Source organism: Chaetodon auriga, chromosome 9, assembly GCF_051107435.1.
Source record: "Chaetodon auriga isolate fChaAug3 chromosome 9, fChaAug3.hap1, whole genome shotgun sequence".
NCBI lineage: Eukaryota > Metazoa > Chordata > Actinopteri > Chaetodontiformes > Chaetodontidae > Chaetodon > Chaetodon auriga.
This window is the reverse complement of record NC_135082.1, coordinates 23,668,915-23,691,658: the sequence shown is the minus strand read 5'-3', so window position 1 is coordinate 23,691,658 and position 22,744 is coordinate 23,668,915. Positions and strand designations below refer to the sequence as shown.

The following is a 22,744-nucleotide window of genomic DNA, read 5'->3' as shown; positions in this document are numbered from 1 at the left end:
GAAGAAATGGACTTGATTAAGAGAATGACACGTATCTGTGAAATGACGCCTTTATTCTGACTGTGACATCATCTGACTCGTGTCCCTGATTGTCAGCTGTTGCTTCCAGTTGTATCTGAATAACATTATTGCATCTTAAAGTTCACAAACTTCTTCGAGCGTAGTCCATGAATGTTAAAGCGATGCCTTCAAGATCACTTTTTGGGGAAAACATAAAGCAGAAATCAAGTTATTCCAAAGGCTTCACAAACCCTCTCGCTGTAAAGTGTATTTACTGTATTTTTCCCTGCTTTTCCCTCAGTTCCTTCTCTTCTACCGGTGTTTCTAATGTCATCACTTTATGTTCAGAATGATGAACATTTAAATTGAGTCACTTCAGCTTCTGTTTGGCACAATCATAAAAGCTGTGACATTTCTGCGACACAGTTTCGACGGCACAATCAAACAAAAATCACTTACAATTCTCCGAGCTTCTGGAGGACTGAGAGAGCCTGTTCGTGTATGTGGCTGATCCTGTTCCGCTGCAGAACCCTGGCAATAAAACAGAAAAGGATACAGGAAATCATTTCACTACTTTTTTCATCCCATTTAATGAATCACTGTCAGCATTGAGACCAAGCTCAGACTAGTAGCAGTGATTCAAATTTAGAGAAACTGAGGCTGATTTGCAAGCCTCTCACAGAAATTCAAATATAAGACAAATTAATTAAAAGCAAAAACTTTGCCTTTGCCATGGACTGAATTATGTAAATGTATACTCACAGAACTGTCAGCTTACTGCATGAGTGTAATGAGACATTTCCAATGGTTTCAATGAGATTTCCCTCCAAATCCCTGCGAGAACACACACAGAGGACACACACGCAGACAGAATAAATTCATCAAAAACATGTCACTTTTATGACAAGACAGCTTCTGATTTGTTGACATTTCACTTACAGCCAGTTGAGTCTCGGCATTTCCCGACAGATGTCATCCAGCTTTGTCAAAGAGTTGTTCAGCAAAACCCTGACAATCAATGAGACGCAATGTCAGGAGGCGCACTGCATTTCCCGTCAGCGCTCAGAGGAACAGTAATTCAATAAAAACTTATCAACAAAGCCAATAAATAACAAATTAATACCAGACCGTTTGATGACTTGACAGAAAAAAATAAAATAAATCAAAAGCTCACAGTAAAACAAGGGAGTTCAGGCCTGAAAAGGTCATGGAGGATATTTGATGGATGTTGTTATTTTCCAGGATCCTACAATGAAAAAACAAAGGAAAACAGTTTCAGTGTCATTTGCAGAATATTGATTAAAAAGAATGCAATAATAATAAAATAATGCAAGAAAAAGATAATAAAACTTGTTTAAATAGTAGGAATTATTTATGACACAACTAGACATCTGTGCCTTTGGCAAACCAATATTTACATAAAGAAAAATATCCTCATATACTATGCATGGAGCATTTTATATTCCTTTGGTGCAGGACTTTCTCGCAGTAAAGAATAAACATACAACCACTCCAGCTTGTGCAGGTCCTGGAACACCCCCGGCTTCAGGACAGATATCTTGTTATAGCTCAGATATCTAAGACAGGAAAGACGAGTTTGGAAGGTTACCTGAGGAGGAGGCTCTCTGAACACACTCAATGAGCTAATGGGAAAACTGGCTCTCTGATCCTTTTTTAAGTACTGCGTGATAGTTTCAACCAAGTGTTCCGGCTGCATTTCTGAATTCAGACTTACTGTTTACAATCGGTTCATTACTGGATTCTCCGTACACTTCACCCTGTTATATTCTTTGTGTGTATAACCAGCCTCCTCAGTCGTGAGGCAATAAAAATCCTCCCAAATCGTCCCATTTCCAATCATCCCAGAGCTGAATGTTGAATGAGGTAGAGGCTGGGTTGAACAACTGATCAATGCGATTTAAAAGAGTCTGTCTGAGTAGGACTGAGACACAGTCGTGAGAATAAGCTGCTGATTATGAAGCATGAGCATAACAGCTGATTCCTGGTCACCTTCCAAGGTCTGCCTGAACTGAGTGCTTCATTTATTTACAGCCTATACAACTGTTTGAGTGGTAACGGTTCTAAAAATAAACAAACTTACAGTCTTGTTAAATTATACAGGCCCCTGAATGCCTCAGGACTCACATCTCGAATCCTGTTGTGCTGCAGATATCTATATAAAAAAGCACAAGACACTCGGTGAATCATTTGAATTCAATATGAACAATGAAAGGAAAAATAAATATCCCTTGGGCCTTTTGGTTGATTGAAACACACACACACACACACACACACACACACACACACACACACACACAGAGTGCTTAAATCTAGTTGTGTGAGTGAAAAATAGAACTTTATTTACAGGAAGAAAGGATTTTAGATATGGATATTTGCCGAGCACAGAGAAATGAATACTTCATATAACAACTATGGATCTGTTTAATTCCTGGCGTGTTCTTCTACAGCACACACTGTGAGCTCCACAAACCTCCACCCACAGCTGTGTTTTTTCTTCCTGCATTTTGCCAGTTCTCTCTGATGTTTATTTGTGCATCACTGGGAAGTTTTCAATCTGGTCAATCCGTCAGAGCAGCCGCTGAAGGCCGACAGTCTGACACAGCCAAACGGTTCCTGGCGGAGGATCAGATCCACTCTCTGCTGCCACACTCTGCGGCACTGCGTGAGCTTGATAAACAACGTAAGTCTGCGATGAATGAATCCGTTCGTGGAACAGAACAATCACTCCTGTCAGCGTTCCCGGTAGTCGTCTTAGTCCTACACGGATCAGCTTTGTATTGGCAAAACTCTTTTCGTGTATTTGTCACTCAAAGGCTCGTCATCGTCTCGGCTCTGTGGTATCATGAGTGATTTATGCTTCACTGAATGGATACTGAAGCCTCTCGTGCATTCTAATAATACTCTTGCATACTGATCTGAACAAAACTGAATAAATGTAAATAAAAAGAGCAATTAGATAGGACAGTAATGGAACTGTGAGTAATGTAAAAATAAAAACACAGACGCATAGACAGGATATGATATAACTAGATAAATGCAAGCCATAATTCGTGTGGAACTCACAGTTTCTGCAGGCTCTGGTACCTAAAGAACGTGTTTGCTCTCAGTTTCTGAAGCTGGTTCCTCTGTAAGGACCTGAAGGACAGGAGGAGGCTCAAAATGAGAACACAGAACGAGGTTTACACCTGAACATGCACTGTCACGGTAAGAATTTTAAAATGTAGGTTTCAGTCATAAAGACGTAAAATGTCTCATTAATGGGGTTTTCAAGCCTGAGTGAATATTATTGATATTTTAAACTACATTTCTGGGTACAGAAAGCGTGAAGGTAAGGTTCTCCTGTGTAATCGTTTAAAATAGTTTGACTATGAAGGTAAAAAAGAAAACTGAATTAAGTACAGCAGGCAGATATAAAATATTTCACAGCTTTGAATAAATGATCGCATTGAAATAAAAACACAGCAGAATCAAATGACCTTCTTTCACTCAATTAGCAGAAAATCAAATCTGAAAACGCGTCAGTCTTTTTAATTCTGCTCTATCGTCCCAAAGAGACCCAGCGTGTCCAGTCGATTCCAAAGCTTTTAATGGATTAACGGCTGATTAAAGGCTCATCCACTCGCTCAGTGTCATGTCAAGCACTCATGAGTGGTCACATTTTGTAAGAGTTTCCGACTGTTAACACTCTCTCATTGGACTACACGTCATTCTGTGACGGTGTCCGACTGACGATGACATGACTCAGCAACACTGACAAGGAGGGTTCCTGGAAACAAGCTTTCTTACCAGAAAGACACTGGACCTCATGTCAGAAGGTTTATTCTCATCCTAAATTTTCATTTCTTCTACGAGGTTTGTGAACGTTACAAGATAAATTTATCAAACTCGTGTGCAAACTTGATGTAAATTGCTCATTTCAGAGTAGAGTACATTCATATTGGTTAGATTTGATCTTTGATTTTTTTTCAGACCTCCAACTAAAAGCCTATTCAAAAAAACCCACCGACTTCTAGACGAGGAAACAGAAGTGCAACCGTGCTCATTCATTTCCGGGCTTTAGGACTCACTGCTGCAGGCCTCTATTCCAGCCTGCGGCAGGTGATGTTACACTGTGTGCTCCAACACAGGATGATACTGGACATCTGCATAAAGACCCTGAGGCAGCTGTCGGAGTGAGAGACTTCTCCCAACAACCCCTGAGCTGCATCAGCTGCTGTGCCAACAGAATCCAAAAAAACTATCAGAATCCAAAAAAACTATCAAAAAAACTATCATCACACTGTCATCATCATGGCTGTCAAGCCATGATGATGACAGTGTGGTCGACATGTCTTAGTCATATATTCAGTTTAAGTTCATTTTGGTCGATATTTCATCTCCAAATGGATTCAGATACAGTGAGAACATTATGATTTCAGGTCAAATGAGAGTTTTTTCTCAGTGGAGAGAGCTGCAGTGTGCTGTATCTCAGAGAAAACTGGTAAATGCCACCTATCCTCTCACTTAGATGGCATTTAAGAATTAATCTGAGTGTTTCTTGTATGAGGTTCACTGTGTGCATCCTTCAGGCCACGCATGAATGAGACTGATTTCATTTACCAACAAATCAGTAAATTTGACTCTAGCAAGCAACCTGTAGCCAGAGAGCACATCAGTTATCAACATTAAAGCTACAAACAGTCCATAACACAGCACTCGAAAGCAACAGGTTCGCTCTGCATCCCTGACCTGCTCCACACAGACAGATCCTTTCAACAGTGAGCAGCTATGAAATATCTTTTTGTGCAAACAGAATAAAAGCACATCAGCTACAGCACAGTATGAGCTGCAATGGCAACCAGGGCTCAACTGACAATAGGAAGTGCCGCCTACACTAACACTTCACTTACACAACAACACATGTCACTTTACAGGGAAAGCTGACCCACAAAGAAACCTCCAACTTTCTGGAAATAAGAAAACAGTTGTTTTGTTTTGTTTTGTTTTGTTTTGTTTTGTTTTGTTTTGTTTTGTTTGTAACGTGTAGTTCTCACATTGTTCATGGCAACCCATTAAACAGCTGTGGAACTATTTTAGTGTGAGCTGAATTTGTGGACATTTTGAAATGTAAAACATGGTTCATTAGTGGGCTGGTGGGACATTCGGTGTGCACATTCATGCATCTAAAAGGAACAAACCTACGTCCTTTTGGTGTCTGCAACATTTTCCTTGAGCCACGATCAAGCCAAGCCTTAATATTTCATGTCCACTGTCAAATTGCTCACACAGACATTACATTTGTTGTGGGTGTTCCAGTTATTTTGTCACCGATCCCGAGCTGCGCTGCCCGTGAAAGTAACAAACGACTGGAAACTTCCAAACCTTGAGGGAAGTCTGAGCTGTTTTTGTCTTTTGTTCTAAATCTAAATTTAGATGGATCACAAAAGTCTCTTGCTTTGGTCAGCTGTGCAACTCTGATGACAAAAAAACATAATGTGATAACTTGCAAAATCCTTTTTGACAAAGACAATATATTTACTGTTTGAGCTCATCAGCTTCATTGATTTTTGTAAATATCTGCTTATTCTGAATTTGATGCAGCAACAGGTTCCAGACAAGTTGGGACAGGAGCAACTAAAGACTGGGAAAGATGTGGAATACTCTAAAAACACCTGTTTGGATCATTCCACAGGTAAACAGGTTGATTGGTAACAGGTGAGAGTATCATGATTGGGTATGAAAGGGGCATAAAGGATATTACTACATGGGCTCAAGAACACTGTAAAGCTGCTGTCAGTAAAAACAGCTCGTTCATAAATAATTGCATTCTGCTTGTACTTCACACAGCGTCCCAACTTTTTTGGAATCGCGGTTGCACTTTAAGAGGGACAGGCTCTTTGAAAGTTGCACCTGTGCGGTTCAGAGAGGAGAAGAAAGTGGGGCGACTACAAAACATCACAAAACCCAAATGTGTCATAAAGAAGATGTTGCTATGACAAGGCAGACACTTTGTCAGAGAGAATGAGGACAGGCCAGTCTGCCTGGTAATTGTGTTAATTCTCATGCACATAAAAAAGCCTAAAATGATGCATGAAGACTGAAAAGAGGTCAAATGTACTGTCATCAAACACTGACAAACTCTGGAATTACTACAAGTTCATGTGTCCATGTTAAGAAGACAAAAGAATTTAATCTTGAGTTGTACACTCTCCATAAAAGACACAAGACTTTCAAGGACACACAGGACTCATCGACTGAAAGTGAAGGGGTTGCATTTGTTACTCCCACTCCCACCAGAGATTCTGGCTTTAAGTAAGTTACAACTCATCTGGAGGTGATGACAGGTGCTCACAATGGCAGGGTGGTGTTTTGGGGGGCTGAAACACATGCTGTGACAGCCCAGGATGAGCTCCTCGAGCTTCAGGATACTTAAAAACAAAGGGGATATTTTCCACTCACATCATGGTGACATTCACCGCCACCGGCGGGATGTCGTGAAGCTGTGCGCCGTCACAGTCCAGCTCCAGGTCTCGGCACTGGCAGAGCTCAGGAACGACGCCCAGCACTGAGAGATGGAGGGGAGAGCGAAGGGACATCAGAGGATACATTATAAATCCTACGGAGGGCCAAGACTTCATGCAACTCATTTCATTAAAGGACTTATGGGGGAAAAAACAGAAGCAGAATTTCTTGCGGATAAACACATGCAGACGGACACACATTGATTAATAATTATTCCCAGACTAAGCCAGCTCTGATTATGTTTTAAATCCTGGTTTAGATGTGCACGATGTGATGAAACAGAGCAGACAGGATTGTTTAACCAGGCTTCTCTATTTGAGGACACAGCAGAATTAGCCACAAGGGGCAGCTAATGCAAGGCTTCCCATTGAGAGACATTTGCATTGCTACACATTTGAGATAAATCACATTCAGCTCCCATTTCAGCCACCTGAATGCTTTCACAATCACTGTTGATTTAGTAAAAAAGACATCTGAAAAGCAGGGATGTTCTGTGCAAATGCATAGGTTTGAATAGAACAGGAGGGAGTCACTTTTTCAAATACAGCTAATTTGTTTTACAATAAAACACTGAAATAGTCTAACACACAGAGCTATAAGCGCACTATAGCTCTAACGTGTGTTTAAGGTGCTGCTGAAGCATAAAAGCTCCAGAAGGATTGAGAGAATAATATGAGATCTCCTTGAAGCAGCAATAGAAAAGCAGATGTCCTTGTGACCAAATGATGTTGCATCGTGGGCTTGAACTCCATTGAAATACAGCCAATGAATCACAGCTTTATCACAGTAATGTATATCACTGGCTGCAGGAAAAGGTAGGGAGAGCATTTCAAGGTAAATTAATATCGCCATTTATTTGCACAAATCTTACGAATCGTGCTGTCATAAAAATGTAGCCCTGCAGTGTTTATCTGTCATATTTATGGACACCCAGGCTTGAGAGAGGATGATGAACAGAGAAAACAACAAACAGTAGCAGGGATTGGAGAGTCTCTCCAGATTGGTAATCATAACCAGCGTACCCAAAGGGTGACTTTAACACTGTTTCTGTTAATAGATTTTTTCAACCCTTTAGGGCTCATGGTGATCATCGTTAATGCGCTCTGAGTCTAGTTCAGTTAAGGGACAGGCTGAGCTTTCTTGAGATTTTAAAGTAACTAAATGCTGTGCAGAGGTTTACATTGTTAGGGACAAAAGCTCCTGGTGGAGTCTCCCACACTGATCCACGTGTGACCAGTGCGATTTAAAGACCACTGTGCTGTAAATTAGCTTTGATGGTGGAAACCTGGACCTGAAGATGAAGGTGAATCAGGTTTTGTCAGGTAGACAAGCTGCAGCAGCAACTCGCTTGTAAGTCTGCATATTACACAGATTGCATGTAGAGGTCTTCTGCCTACAAACCTGAACAGGAGATCATGTTGAATGTGAAAATAAAGTCATTAAATCAAAATAAAATTAAGATCTGTAAAAGTCCAGTGTTAGCAGAAATCTAGGTGCCCAGATGGAGGCCACAAGCTGCAGTGGCATGCCTACAAAGGGCGAACCAGGGACCACTGCAGACCGAGCGATCTGCATTACTCTCTCTAGCTTTGGACTGTATTTCCTGGCCAAAATTCCAGTTACAATGCAAGAAATGATGGAGTTTGAGTATTCAAATGATAAATTAAGGAGTAATTCCTCTTGAGTTCGGTGTGGCGGTCGGACAGAGGCCGTGTGTTCAAAGCAGGCTGGTGCTTTGAAATTGAGGAACCTCCACTTTCACACAGACGACCTTCATCCAGTGAGGGTGACTGTAAGTTTCCATGAGTGAGGGAGGACGGCATCTCTGCACAACCCAAATGCAAATAGCTTTGTTCATACTGTACATCTGATAATAACGTGACTATAAAAGCCAAATCAGTCAGATGTCTTTGCTAAAAACAAAACCTGACAATTTGCTTCCGGCTGACTCGTTTGGCCTTTTATATCTGAAGCTTCATAACTGACAACAGATTGCAAATTAAAAGTAGACAGTGTTGACAATTAGGCCACGCATGCATTATTCATCTTCACAGATATCACGTCTGACACCAATGGTCGGCTAAATATACAGCTGTCAAAATAAAATGCATTTACTTGAAAGTACCAGAGAAAGTGACAGTAATTACACTTTTAATTTGAGATAATTTAACTTTTCAAACGTGGCGAGAGAGGACTTGACTAATGGGAAGCTGAATTTACATGCAGTAAAACGTTTTCACTTTATAGGGTAAGAGAAACAGATTTCATCGAAAGACAGTTTGTACTGGATACACACTTTGTGTTGGGTGTGACATAAATTTGCGACACTTCTTAAAAAAAAAAACAAAAAAAAACCTATTTCTCCAGAGGGGAAGAGTTCAATGCATAGTCTGAGTATCGCTTCATTGCCTCTGTTGTGCTCTCGGGTGTGACTATGTTGGCAAAGCACAGCAGGTAAACATCAGCAGCAAGCGTGATTGAAGGTTTTACCCAATTTCTCATCTTGCTCTGCCCTCTCACTTTTTAATATCACTGTAGATAATTCACAAGATGTTTTGCTTCTGTCTTGGTTACAGAGTAGAGGCTGTTGAGCTGCTGAGCCACCAGTATGCTTCATCAAAGCTGCTTGCAGGATGGTCAAACAGCTTCGGACGCATACCAACTAGCTCTTTTCCACAGCTTCTACCAGCCCTTGTGGATTGACTGTGACTGCCAGAGGTTGGGCTCTAATTGACAACACTGACTCTGACTGAAACTTTTTAATATGCAGAAGAAAAAACAGATTTGATAAGCAGTGAGGCTGAATTTTGAGCTTTAGCTTTAACCTTCTTGACAGGCAGAAAAGAGACACACAAGGCAGCCTCCTGTCTTGTCAGGAGTTTCTAACCTGATATGACTGTGATGTATCTTTGATGCAAAATGTAATTGATGGCTCCTCGGCCACAGTGATGGATTACCCTGATGCTGTAGTGTCAAAGGTGTCTGCAATTGAATGAGGGGGTGAGCCAATCAATCAAGGTGTGTGTCGATTAACTTTGGAGAGATGTAAAAAATGTCCTTATCACGCTGGCACCCAGTTTTGTTTCATAGAAAAACAGTAACACAACAGCAATTCAGCATTGTGCAGCTTTCTATTTGGACCACAAAAACTGTCACTGCAGAGACAATGATGGCCATTAATTATTTTCAAAAAGAGTAAAAAAAGAACAATGCACTTGTATATGAGCACAAATCAAGCAGTACTTACAGCAAACATTGGACTTGGCCCCAGCGTTGTAGCTCGGCACTCCAAAATACTTGTCGAAAAGGTGAGGCCATCCATTATTATCTCCTGAGAAGAAAATGAGACAGACAAAGACGGAGATTACAACCCATCAGCTGTCCCTCAAAACACCTTTTATAGTCCAGTATACTTAAGGGTTGTTCAGATGTTTCAGTCTGTCGCTCCTCACTCTTGTGTGACATAAAGACATTTTGCTGTGGGTGAGATTAAGGTCACTCCTGCTGCGTTATGATGACTACAGGCCACCATACATAAAGGGATTGGCCATGTGCACAATACGAGCATTTGTGGATGACATTATTTGCTAGAGTCATAATCTAATGTAGTACGGATTCTGCCTTTGTTGCATTAAAAACTGTATTTGAACATCCTTTTAAATGTGTTATGAATCAAAAATATATCAAGATGACACACCCAAGTGCTACAAAAATGACTTGATCTCCCTCCAATGTTTTAGCCATGGACAGGTCACATTACAGCCGAGTGGTTGGTGCATCATCATGACGTGAAACAGCTCAGTTAAATGTTTGCTGTGGGCTGCTCAGCCTGCTGTGACTCAGGAAACATCGGCTCATCGTTTGCTGTCACAACCTCCCGGAGACAGGTAAGTGCCAGGTGAACTGGCTTAAACACACAAATGGTAATAATAATAATAACAGTTGATCACAGGCATACATCATAAGAATGGAACAAAATGACCTGAAGCTTCTAAACAAGGCTGCGACGAATGGATTTATTTGACACCTCACCTGCAAATGTACACCAACACAGAACAAAGAATTACATGTTCACTATATCCACAATACTCTCTGTTGGCACATACTATTCCCTCATATTTCCTGCCTGCATGCACTGGAAGATAACGCGCAAACCCTCAATAACAACAAACAAATGACTATCAAAGTGTGCTGCTGTATCCATACACCTCAAACTCTTTCCAACTGCTCCAAAACCCCTTAAATCCTCCCTCAATTGAGATCTGCCTCACCCACTGCCTCAGTTGGCTCTCATTTACTTTCTCAACTGAGCTCTATCCTCCTCAATCCTCCCATCCATCCCTTCATCCACCTCTCAGGCTGCATGTGCACGATCCTGCAGATGCTTAAAATCCACTCTCTTCCTTATTCTGCCCTATGCTGTTTCATATTTACATCTTTATTTGCCTTTATCTGATCACTGCTATTCCTCTTTCAGTCTCCGTTATCCCCTCTTCCTCTCTCCTGTGTCCATGTCTCTGTCCGCTGAGGACTGTGAGATGCGGATGAAAGCTTTCAATTAGACGTTGAGTTAACATCTTTTTCTGTGTCTGAGGTCAAGAATGAACCTTGACACTCACCTTGTCTTGTCTTGTTTTGTCCAGACTGAGAAACAGAGAAAAACAGCAAATTCTCACTTTAACTTGAAGCATGTTTGGAGTTTTTGACTGAAAAATGACTTAAATATTAACTCAAATGGTGAGTTAATTGACTTAAACTATTACTTTTCCCTCGATCGGAACTGTACAAGAACCATGCAAGCTTTACGAAAACAACATCCAGCAGAGACATCATTTCAGATTTCAGGTGTGCTCCTCACAGGACAGAAAAGACACGTAACTTCCACTTTCATCCTTCTGAAGCTCTGATGCATTTGAGGTGGTCAGACTAAACAGGATAAAAGCCCTTTATCCTGCTCTGGCAGACTCATGTGCCACATATCCAAATCCAGATTCCAGAGGATCCCTCAAAAGCATTTTTTCCAACAATCCATCATCTAAAACCTGAGTGCTTTCCTGTAACTTCAGCCAGAAATTAATCCTAGAGTCACTGTGCTGGTGCTGTTTCTCTCTCAGGCAACCGTTATTTAACTCTTCATTAGTCTATAACCTCTGCTATTCAATTACATGTATCACTATTACACATATATGGTGGGAAACAATGTGTGAGTGAAAAAAATTGCCGTCGATCTGAATATTTAAAAAAAGAGGAAGTTTACTTCAGTAAAATCTACCACCACAGAGATAATGGCCATATTCACACCACTAATCAGACTCTGTTAACGAGGCTCTGAGAGAATTACCTTGAATTAATAATTCCACCCTGGAGATACGTGTAAAAATTATTTTACCATTACATTATTTGGAATCTTAGAGTCATTGCGTCTCTCAGATATATGAAACATTCAGATCTGGTGCTCGTGGCAAAAGTCACCTCAACAATCCCCTGAAATGATTGATTGATAGCAAGGCTAAGGCCTCGAACGAAGCTCCATTCATGATCCGCATGCCAAATGTTGCCACACGGCGAAGCTCACACGGTCTATATTCAGTGCGTCTCTCTGGGGTGGAAAGTGTCCTCTACATCAATAAAGGACTGTTTGCATTGACATTCTGTTAAGTTTTGTTAGTTCAACAACAGGACCCACAAGCAGGACTCTCATGCAGGCCAGTTGATGAAACAAAAGGTGGGTTTTTAATGACGCAAAAGCTAATTCCAGAAAAACAAAACAGGCTGGAACAAGAACTGCGGGAGCTGGCGGAGAAGGTTATTTAACTGATTAGAGACCAGAAAGCCGACATGAAATTCTGCAACCATGAATGCAGATGAAAACACACTGCCTAAAAACACAAGGGGGGTGGGGGGGGACAAATGAGGGACAGGTGACACTAATCTGCAATCACAAGCGCGGGAAAGAGACAAAGGCAGGAAGTGAATGGTAATTGTTTGGGGCTTGGTGGTTCTTCAGCAATAATGTAATATCTCTTGAACACACAAGCAAGGTCGAGAGCCTCTGACACTGTACTTTTACTGAGCTCCCTGCTAACAGCAGCAAGCAGACGTGCTCACAACGACAATGTTGGCATAGCGACGTTTAGCATCAGTGAGTCTCGTCAACCAACTGACCACGAAATGACATTATCTGAGTCTGTTTTCTAGAAGATTATCATGTTAGGAAAAAGCAACAGAAGATTCAGAGAGAGGTTAATGCAGTGGGAAATTTGGGACAGGAGTTACCGACCTGACGTCATTGACCTGAATTACATGTATAACTCTGCACCCAACCAAGTGAGAAGTCCAAGTCATGAGAGGAGTCTCTAAACGGGGTCAGTCTTTGGTTGATACGCGTGTATATGACATTAAAATCATGCTGCAGTTTTGTGTCTCATGTGTTGAACACATAAATTGTTTGCCGTGTGCTGCATGTAAGAACTAAACAAAGTCTGGTCAGTGAAATTTACTGATGAATTAGAAACTGTGTCCTTCTGCAAATGGGTCTCCACGCTCAGTAGCTGGAGGAGCCTCTTGATCTTGTCACCAAAATATTACAGATGCATTTAATCATTTGCTCTGATAAAAAGTACAAAAAAATGGAATAAATGTTCAGATTCCCTCTTTGTCTTTGCCTAATTTAATGAATTTCTATTCAACAGACAGGGGATAAAGGCAAATTTGCACAGGATTAACAACAGAGATACTATGATGATTATAAATCACAGGAGGAGCCGAGTAATACCAGGAATACTGGTCTGGTGATTAGGGATAAATTAGGTTGATTTATATAGTTAGAGCAATGCTTTGATGTGTTGGTCCCTGTTTTGAGTTTATCAGGTCTTCTATGAGCACAAGCAACGATGCACACGTACGCCAGTAGTTCAAGTCAGGAAGGGCGGTAGCAGCCGTGGCAGTAAAAGGTAGCAATCAGCCAGAAAAAAAAGGATAATAGGAAGAACAGCGCCGTTGTAAACAAAGCAGTTTCAATTATACAAACAGAGGCTTCTCAAATGTTTAATGGGGTACAAAATACATTTACTGTGTTTGTTTGGTCTTCACAATACGCACAAAGTGTTTGGTGAAAGTTAAATGAAAATCGAGCTCTTTTTGTTTCTAATGAAGCCTTAATGAAATGAAAACCATGCTTTGAAGCATCCATAGGTATCTAATGTTGGGTTGGGAATTTGGAACAACAACAACAACACAGTGAAGCTGGTTTGCAAAAACATGCTGCAAAGACGGAGTCTGTGTCGCCCATAAGAAATGACTCAACATCTGCTGGATGGATTGACATGAAATTCCCTCAGGATGAATTCTGCTCACTTGGTGATTTTTCTGAAGGGTTTTTGATTTTTTATTGAGATATCTTGGCATCCAACTGTTGGATGGATTGCCCTGACATCTGATACATTCATGGTCCCCAGAGGATTTCACTTAAAGGACCAGAGTGTGGGATTTAATGGCAACCAGCTGAATACCTCTCACCTCACCTCTCCAATGCCAAACCTGTGGATCGAAACAAAAGACTCTCTGGAGCCAGCGTTTGGTTTGTCTGCTCTGGGCTACTGTAGAAACAAGGCAATGCAACATGGTGGGCTCCATGAATGAGCACCTGTTCCCTCTGTAGATATAAAGAGCTCTAAGGTAACAAACACACAATAATTCTTAATTTCAGGTGACTGTACACTAATGAAAACACCCTTATGTATGTTACATTCCACTAGATCTCACGTAATCTTTCACACTGGTCCTTTAAATCCCCTGACCTTTCATCTAGCGCCATCATCAAGTCATAATTTCAGCTTGCACAATACAGTGGTTTATGACAAAATAAATGCAAAAACTAATGACATTCCCATCAACTGATCTTTGTGTTTGCCAGTTAACAGAAAAACTAACATCAGCAGTACGATCATTGTGAGAATGTTAGCATGCTGATGTTTGCATTTAGCTCAAAGCACCACTGTGCCTGAATGCAGCTTCACAGAGCTGCAGGCAGCATGGCTGTTGATTCTTTTTACAAACAGAAATACCTGTCGTTTCATTTTACAATAAGATTCAGTGTGCAGTACCAAGATACATCAGACAAACGGAATATGAATGTCGAATGTGAAAATATCAAATATAAATGTCGATAAAAGGGATAAAAAGACGTGGAAAAGGAAGTAAGACACGATGTGCCTTGTGCGTGCATGGGTCAGTCTTAGATGTCTCTGGATGTGAGATGGTTTTGAAGTGTGACTGACTTTAAAGTAACAGTGTGGACAGCAGTTTTGTGTGGAACATCAGCAGAAATTCAGGATACAATGTGCAATTAGTGCAATCATATCAGCACGGTGCAGGCAGTAGCTTCACACGACTACTGATATATACTCCAGAGCATAATCTTATAGTCCTAACTTTGTGTTGTGTGGCAGATTGGTTCAGGAGAATTATTGCTCTGGGGTAAAAACTGTTGCTCAGTCTGGCAGTGCAGACTCTGGTGTACATACAGTTTAGCATCGTCCAGGCAGGGGTGTGTGTGACATTGTGCGTGTCGCTCTAATATTACTGATTTAAAAAAATGCTTGAACTGCTCATCACTGTCTAAATGCCTCTTTACACTGTAAAAACTCCCTTATATACAGTAGATGGAGATCAGAAACCAATCTGTGAACCTGTTTGTGCACAATATAGAAATATATAATATGCAGTAGTGCTAAATAATTTGCTGAGGTTTGTGATCAAAGCCACTGCAGGAAGAGCGCCAGGGCAGTGAAACCCTCCTTATGTAATTTACTGTAGATTCACGTTTTGCATTTGACAATTCTGCGGGTGGCGATACTTCAAAGGCTGCGCGAGGTCTCTCACACATTCGCCACAGTTTGAGTATGAAATGCAAATCTCACAAAGCGCAGATGTTGTGATTCTATCAGCTTTGATAAAAGCAGCGTTCTACTAATAATACTAACAAGCTTTCCAGGTATGTGAGTTTGGATATAGGACACACAAATTTTCAACACTGAGCAAAGTGAGAGATATCCAGATAGTTAATCACACGCAGTGAATATGTATTAAAATGCATATTCACCTACAGGTCGAGGCCTGTGCATTATGCTGTGTCCAAAAGCTGAACACTGAGTGCTTCCTGATGGATATCTCTGCTGTCACACCCTATCACTCCTGGAAATATCAATGGCTGAAGGTTGCACGCTCATTAAAAGAGCGAGTGTGTTGTTTGTGATAAGCTGCAACCGATTTGCCTCTTAGAAACCACAAGCTTCAAATGAGAAACAGCTTGGGATTTGTGATTGAGTTTGCTGTTGATTGCTGATGTCTTGTTACTCTGCCCTTCCTTTTCCCTCCTCCGCTGGCTTGGTTTTTGATCATGTCGGATTTTATAACATGGCTAATTGGACTCACCTATTTCCTGATGATAGATGATGCCTTTGAAGACCCTCTACCTTTAATGATTAGCTGTTGTTTGATCATGATATGATGCTCCTTGGGCCTAGTATTGATTTTCGCAGTTCTGTGGTGTCATAAAGTGGCATTAATAAAAAGCCGTGATGGAAACTGCGATGATAAATGGGTTCCTGATGCTGCATTAAAAACACATCTACAACAAATCTCTCAATGGTGAGAGCAGTGTGCATTATTCAAGCTGCTGTTTGGTGTCACAGAATCAAACAGGTAAAATCTTGTAACCAGTTATATGCTGGATTATTTTTGTGTGTTTAAAGTGGCTGTAATTCATATTTTCATAGTAATAATGTATCAAATGACAATGAGAAAACAATGTGAGAGCCGTTGCTTGTCATGATGAACGTACAGAGAATTATTACCTGAAACTTTATGATTTATGGTGAGTTTTAGCATATTGTTTTGCTCTGTGGCAACTTTACTGTTTTGGTTCATTGTCACGGCTCTCATGGTGCAGTTTTTGGCAGAATAAATCTCTAAATAACCACTCTACACTACCTGCTCAGCACCAAACAGCAGCTAGTCGGTTAGCTGGTGAACATAGTGGCACATGGAGCGATACAAGAGCCAGATATATCCCTCAGCAGTTGGTAGAGACCAAAAACTCAGCTTAAAGAGAGTCAGTATTGGACTTAGATTCACCAGGTGGCCATAAACAACACTCCAAATGAATTTTGCTGCTAGATGATAAACTCACCCCACATTTAGGAGTGATCATCTGTTTAATTTCTGTTACATTTGGCAGCTGTTGCACTAACTTACTGAAAGGAGCATTGGGTAAAAGCTGAGAGATGCATGATACAGACATAGTCAGTAAGCTTGAAAAAATACATTTCCCCTCGTTGCCCCTGCTGATTTGCTCATCACTCAAATTACATCAGTCATGTTTTGTCTCTTTTATCCTGGTTGTCAGAACCTGAAAAAATCTAATTGGGATTCAGCATCAATGGGGATCCTCTGCCTTGTTTATAAGTATTAAGTCAGTCGAGAGCAGACTGCCAGAGGGGTTCCATTTAATCTTCGACATGTTGTTTACACCTTGAAGAGTCGCTGAGCTCACCGATACCGATAAGCTCCCATGAGATGGTATCATTACCTGCTTAATGTGATGTATTTCCTGTTGAAACAGGTCAGCGAGGGATCAATCTAAAGTGTAGAAACCAATGTTTAATGCTGAATTTATGAAGAGAATGGAGCCTTGATTTAATATGCCAGGCAGAGAGAGAGGACTGTTAAAGAGACTGATTTCATTGGTACATATTGTCATCCAGTGAACAAGTATGAGCTGTTTTCCAGAGTGACAGTTTTCAAGTGGACATTTGATGGTAGGTCTATCTTAAAGGTCACATGGCGTGGTAGTTTCCTCTTCAGGCACCATGAAGCCATAGCAGATATACGAACGACACCTTGATCACAAACAAACCGAGTCCAGTCCTCTGGGACAATAACGTCAAGTTTACACAAGACAATGTAAAAGACAGTTGGGTGGTTTTCCGGAGAGCACTCGAAAGGTTATGGAAGCCTGGCTATCGAAGGGATATGACTCACACTACAAGCAAACAGTTACCGAAGCCTTCATCATCAGGCCAACAAGAACTGAGGCAAAAGACAAACAGAGCAACATTTCAGGAACCGTAAAAGAGCACTGATCTTGACATCCAGCAATCCACCAATACTCATCCAACCTGAAGAGCATGTAGCTTGGATGCAATGGGGTAAAACAGACAATACAACTGATGAACATGAGCTGGCTTCTCGTGTCTCTGCTCCTCATCTACACTACAGGTAGGCTGTATATTTAGCAAAAGAAAATACACATTATATTCCGAACAATATAACCCTTTTTCACATTGTATGATGAGTGACTTAGCCATCAAGCTGAAGATGGGCTGTTTTCTTATGATAATGATGGCATATCGACCACTCGAACATAATGAAACAATGGCTGCTTGATTTGCCTGGTTTCGATTGCTAAGCTATGATTAAACAATCACTGTTTGGGAGGAGGGTTTAGCCAAAGGCCAACTGCATCAGAGAAAACAAAAGACAAAGTAAATTTGAATATTTTTGGGGTTGTTTTTCCTTCTGTTTGTGAATCTTCAGAGATGTTGGGTATAAGTGACACTTATTAAAACTCGCTACATCCAAGATATTTAATTTCTTTACAATTAGTCACTGGCATCCATTGCGATATTATTTAAGTATTTTCAGTCAACAGTTTAATTAGAGGGGAAGTAAACCATAGATGTGATTCCACGGTTTGATAATCCATGGAAGTGAAATAATCAGACTTTCACTGAGTCACTTTGAACTTTGGCTTCAAAGGCAGATTAATTTGTGACTCAGTGGATATTATTATGATGACAGACAGAAGTTAAATCGCACAAACAGACTGAAGCTCAATCAAAGCAATTATTGAAAAGCGGACGATGTCATCGTGGTTCAGAGATCAACGGCCACCGTTTCACAAAGGGCGAAGGAGGGTGAGGGACAGAGCATTGAGACGTAGCCTGTTTGAAGACTATTTGAAGACAAACTCAAAAAGACGCCTGCAGACACGCAGTCAGGGCTATAGGCTCATCCTCCAACTGGAACACGGTGTTGTGAATGTGCAAAAATGAACCTGGTCTATCAAAAGAGCACAGAAACATGACCTCAAACAACAGCTCTGACCTACATTGCTTCTGAAAGCACCGTAAACAGACATCAGCCCTGAGTCACAATTACACAGCAGAGCGGTGACTCTCAATCTTCAATCTGGAGCCCCTGCTGGTGCTCATTCTAGTCGTCTAATCAGGTAACGTCTGAGACGCCAAGTGAATGTAATCAGGTCGTTGGGTGGGACAGAACGACAGCAGTCCTGTGTGTTTAACCATTTCATGTCATAATTGAGCAGTTTGAACATTTCTAGGATCTAGAGAAGAGTTGTTTTTCCACAAAGACGCAGCTGCTACACAAAAAGACGACATCTGGCTGTAACAGAGAAATATGTCAAGTTAAGTTGGACAGAGGGCTGTTCTATATGCTTCAGGCTCTGTAGCTGGCAGACCTCAGAAAATGCGACTTGGAGCGAATTGCACAGGGATTTGAACAACTCTCGTCTGCCAGGAGCGAGTGTGAACACTTAATAACTTAAGACACTTCCAACCTTATCTGGGAAAAGCTTTCGCTTCTGCATGCCTGACTCTATTACATGCACACTGTTTTTACTCCAGCAGACTGGAACAAAGTGACCTGATACAGTTGGATGGATCAATTCTGCTTTGGGACCTTTGGTTTTCATTTCGAGATCATCACCACTGTGCAATGGGATTGAAATGATGCAACCGCAGTGCAGTAGACTCTGCATGGCTCGCCTCATGCGTCACTGAACCTGATCTTCTCTATGACAATTAACCTGTTAAGACCAGTGTCACACCAGCAAAGGTTTAGCACAAAAAAGGGTAAAATTAATTAAGGGTTTGGAACAAATGAACAGCAGATGTCTTTAAAGACTGACTGAAGGAGCTCAGGGGTTCCACTTAAGTTCTTTTCACACATTAAGTTTCATCCAGAAATGTTCCTGAAATTATCCATGTCAGGGTCCTGGTTACGCTGGAGCTCATATGCCACAAAATGCTCCAGCAAGACTCTCTCCCTGAGTGTTTCTTTGCAGTACATTTTGTCGGAAAAAACACTGAAACTACTGGCTGAAGAACAGCACTCAAAAGCAGAGTGGCAAATTCCTTTCGGCACAGTGTTTGTCTGGAGCACAACAAGGAAAAACTTGAAAACTGAGTATTATCCTTTTCCAAAGGTCTAAAGCAGACAGCCTCAGTGATAAGGCAACTGCTGGCCATCCAAGCGGAGAATGAGATTATTAGAAGAAAATAAGAGAGTTAAGGGCAAAACCTGTCCTCTGCTCACCTGTTCAAGACAGGTGTAAATGTGGGTGACTGCATTGGCAATGATGGGTTTTAAATGAGGAAGAGAAACACACTTTAGTTCTTGTTTTAATTTAGCATCAAGAAGGAGGTGCCACTTCATAAGCCTTCTTATTGCTCACTTACCTACCTCGCAGGTCAAAAAGGAGTGTACCTCAGTGTATTAGAAATATAATTTAAGTATTGAAAAGTCACACTTTTCAAGATTAAAGTACATCTGACACATACTTTTAAAAAATGTTGCACTGAAATGTATTAATAATGAATACAGTAATTCTGCAATACTTACAGTAGTATTAGAAGTAGTCATGAAGTGCTTTTATGAAATGTATTTTCAAGTTCTTAAAGTGTACTTTAATTTCACATCATTTTAAGTATATTTAAGTATATAATACAGTTGTACTGCAAGTGTGTTTTGAGTACTCATGAAATCAGATTTTCACTGGTGTACTTCAGTATACTTATAGTTGTGCAGATTTAACAACTATCCACACTTCAGGATACTCAAATATTACTCAAAGACTACTTCAGTACACTTAAGTATACTTGAAAGCGGCAAAAATAGCAGTAAGTGGACGCAGAACATTCTTCAAAAAATATAATTTAAGTATAAAATCTTTTCACCTGCTTTACTCTCATTACTAAAATACGAAAGAAATCTCATACACCTTTGCTAACTCACAGTAGTAAGACCATTAATACATCATGAAAGCATACTGCTACTACTAAAAACAGTAGTAAAATACTTTGAATTTAGTAGTAGCTCCTAGAAAGTAGCTTTCATACTAATTAGGATGTAAATCTTCTGCAGTTGCTAACTAGCATGAAACTTACGGACAACTAACATGACAAATACTTGCCACTGACTTCTAAACAAACACACTCCAGAAACTCGAAATTTATCAACTTCATCAACATAAAAGTGTTGAAAAAATAAGTGGCAACAGAAAGAGACAGCACACATCAGAGATCTCTAGGCTTACAGCGCTGGAACACCACGGCACGGAGCGCTGAGCACTGAAGAATCTGCCTAAATAGATAACTAACAGAGCTGTCTACACAAGCAGGAAGGTGAGCGCAGGGCTCGACGATTGATCTCTGGAGGGAGCCAGGAAGTGATTGAGGGATGATTGGCACAAACCACAGTAATCAACGCTCAGTCGCAGTGAGCCGGAGGACGTAATGGACAGGTATTTTCAGGTGTGATTGTGTGTCTGACCAATCGTGTCGTCAAACTTTCAGCAGCCACCAATTTATCTCATTCTGGAAGCGCTGATAATTGAAGATTTAGCAGGTGAGTGATGGCTTGGACAGGGGTTGTGTACTTGTGGTGCGACGGTAATGCCACAGTGTTTTTCTCATGTCAAAGAGACAGAGTGCTGGATTATGACGGTTTCATGTTGTGCTTTATAGGATAAGATAGATAGGCTGAGTCTGTGTGCACATCATGGTCAGCTTAACCATGAGAGGAACATATCACATTACGCATGTTTGCTTTTTTAAAGGCAGCGCATTCAGAGGTTATTTCATAAGAATGGATAATAGGACTCTTGAACTGTTGCTTTGCGTTTTAGATGCTGATTTGATTTTCTGGGTTTCTTCCCACTGAAGAGCAAAGTGTGGAGGCTGTTTGTATGTTGTACAGCTGGTAAGGAGACAACTTTGTGCTTTTGGGATATATAAATAAAGCCAACTTGATTTGACTTGACTGCATTTATGCTCATGAAACCTACCCTGATACATAAAGTTTTTACAAAATACATACACACAATGCACATGAGGACACGCATGCATGCACGGGATACACACCATGCCAATGATCCACAGGTGATGGCAATGCTCCAAGAAATGCAGCAATTCACCAATAATGGCAGAGAAGCTAGTAAACATGGATGAAAACAATGCTGGATTAAAAAAAAATGGCTTTTGCAAATGCTTTATGACACTGAATGTAAACTTTTCACTCTGGTAAACCAAGACCTTTAAATAACTCACAAAGGCAACAACTACACAGTTACACACATGTGTTTAATGGCAGAAATGACTAAGTGGGAGTTTGTTTTATGTTTTCAAGATGTTTCATTTCGGAATTAAACATTTTATTATTTATCAATCAGTGCACTTCTCATTTGGCCCTACAATAACGTCTCATATCAACGGCACATTAGATCACACTGAGACACAATTATTATTTAGACTGACTGTATAAGGGTCCCATCAAGAGCAATTACAGTCTGCATATTCTTATTACCATGGGGTAACGAGAGTTTTATGAAAATCAAAGAGCAAATTCAGAGGCTGTTTCATTTGCATCATTGCTTTGCAATGTTAGAACAAAAGCATGCTTAATTAAGCAACAACAGACTTCAATTAAAATGTTATTTTAGCCTTTGTAAATGCACTCAAAGGAGAATGCTACCCGATTGCTCTAACATGAAGTAAATACTGAGCAACGTCCTTCAACTATTCCATGACTTCACAACTGGTATTTGTGAAGCAGTATTTAACGTGTTTAAGACGTCTACAGCACGCACGCCAACTTTGATGCTTGCGTACGAACATTTTGGAGACGGGGAAACTGGCGGTGCAGATGGTGAGGTGGTGAATTGAAGCCAGATTGATCTCATACATTTAACGTCATCACATATCAGACTTATAGACTAGCGTAATCATAAACACCCAAGTCTGCAGTGTTATAGATGTGTTCCTTTAGTGAGCCGTTAGGCCTACTACTGTATGCACAATGTTCATATATCATACTTCCATCTTCAAATGATACAGAGCGGTGGATGGCACTGATGGAT

General features: G+C 40.7%; 1 protein-coding gene across 1 annotated transcript in view; it reads right to left on the bottom strand.

Annotated features, from left to right (window-relative positions):
• Positions 1-22,744, bottom strand: part of rxfp1 (relaxin family peptide receptor 1) — a 49,815-nt gene that overhangs the window by 11,113 nt on the left and 15,958 nt on the right. Inside the window, exons 3-11 of the mRNA XM_076738344.1 lie at positions 9,770-9,853; positions 6,460-6,565; positions 3,085-3,156; positions 2,102-2,173; positions 1,506-1,577; positions 1,175-1,246; positions 940-1,008; positions 763-834; positions 460-531 (exon numbers count right to left, since the gene is read on the bottom strand). Coding sequence (XP_076594459.1) covers positions 460-531; positions 763-834; positions 940-1,008; positions 1,175-1,246; positions 1,506-1,577; positions 2,102-2,173; positions 3,085-3,156; positions 6,460-6,565; positions 9,770-9,853 — 691 coding nt within the window. The remainder of the gene's footprint in view (positions 1-459; positions 532-762; positions 835-939; positions 1,009-1,174; positions 1,247-1,505; positions 1,578-2,101; positions 2,174-3,084; positions 3,157-6,459; positions 6,566-9,769; positions 9,854-22,744) is intronic.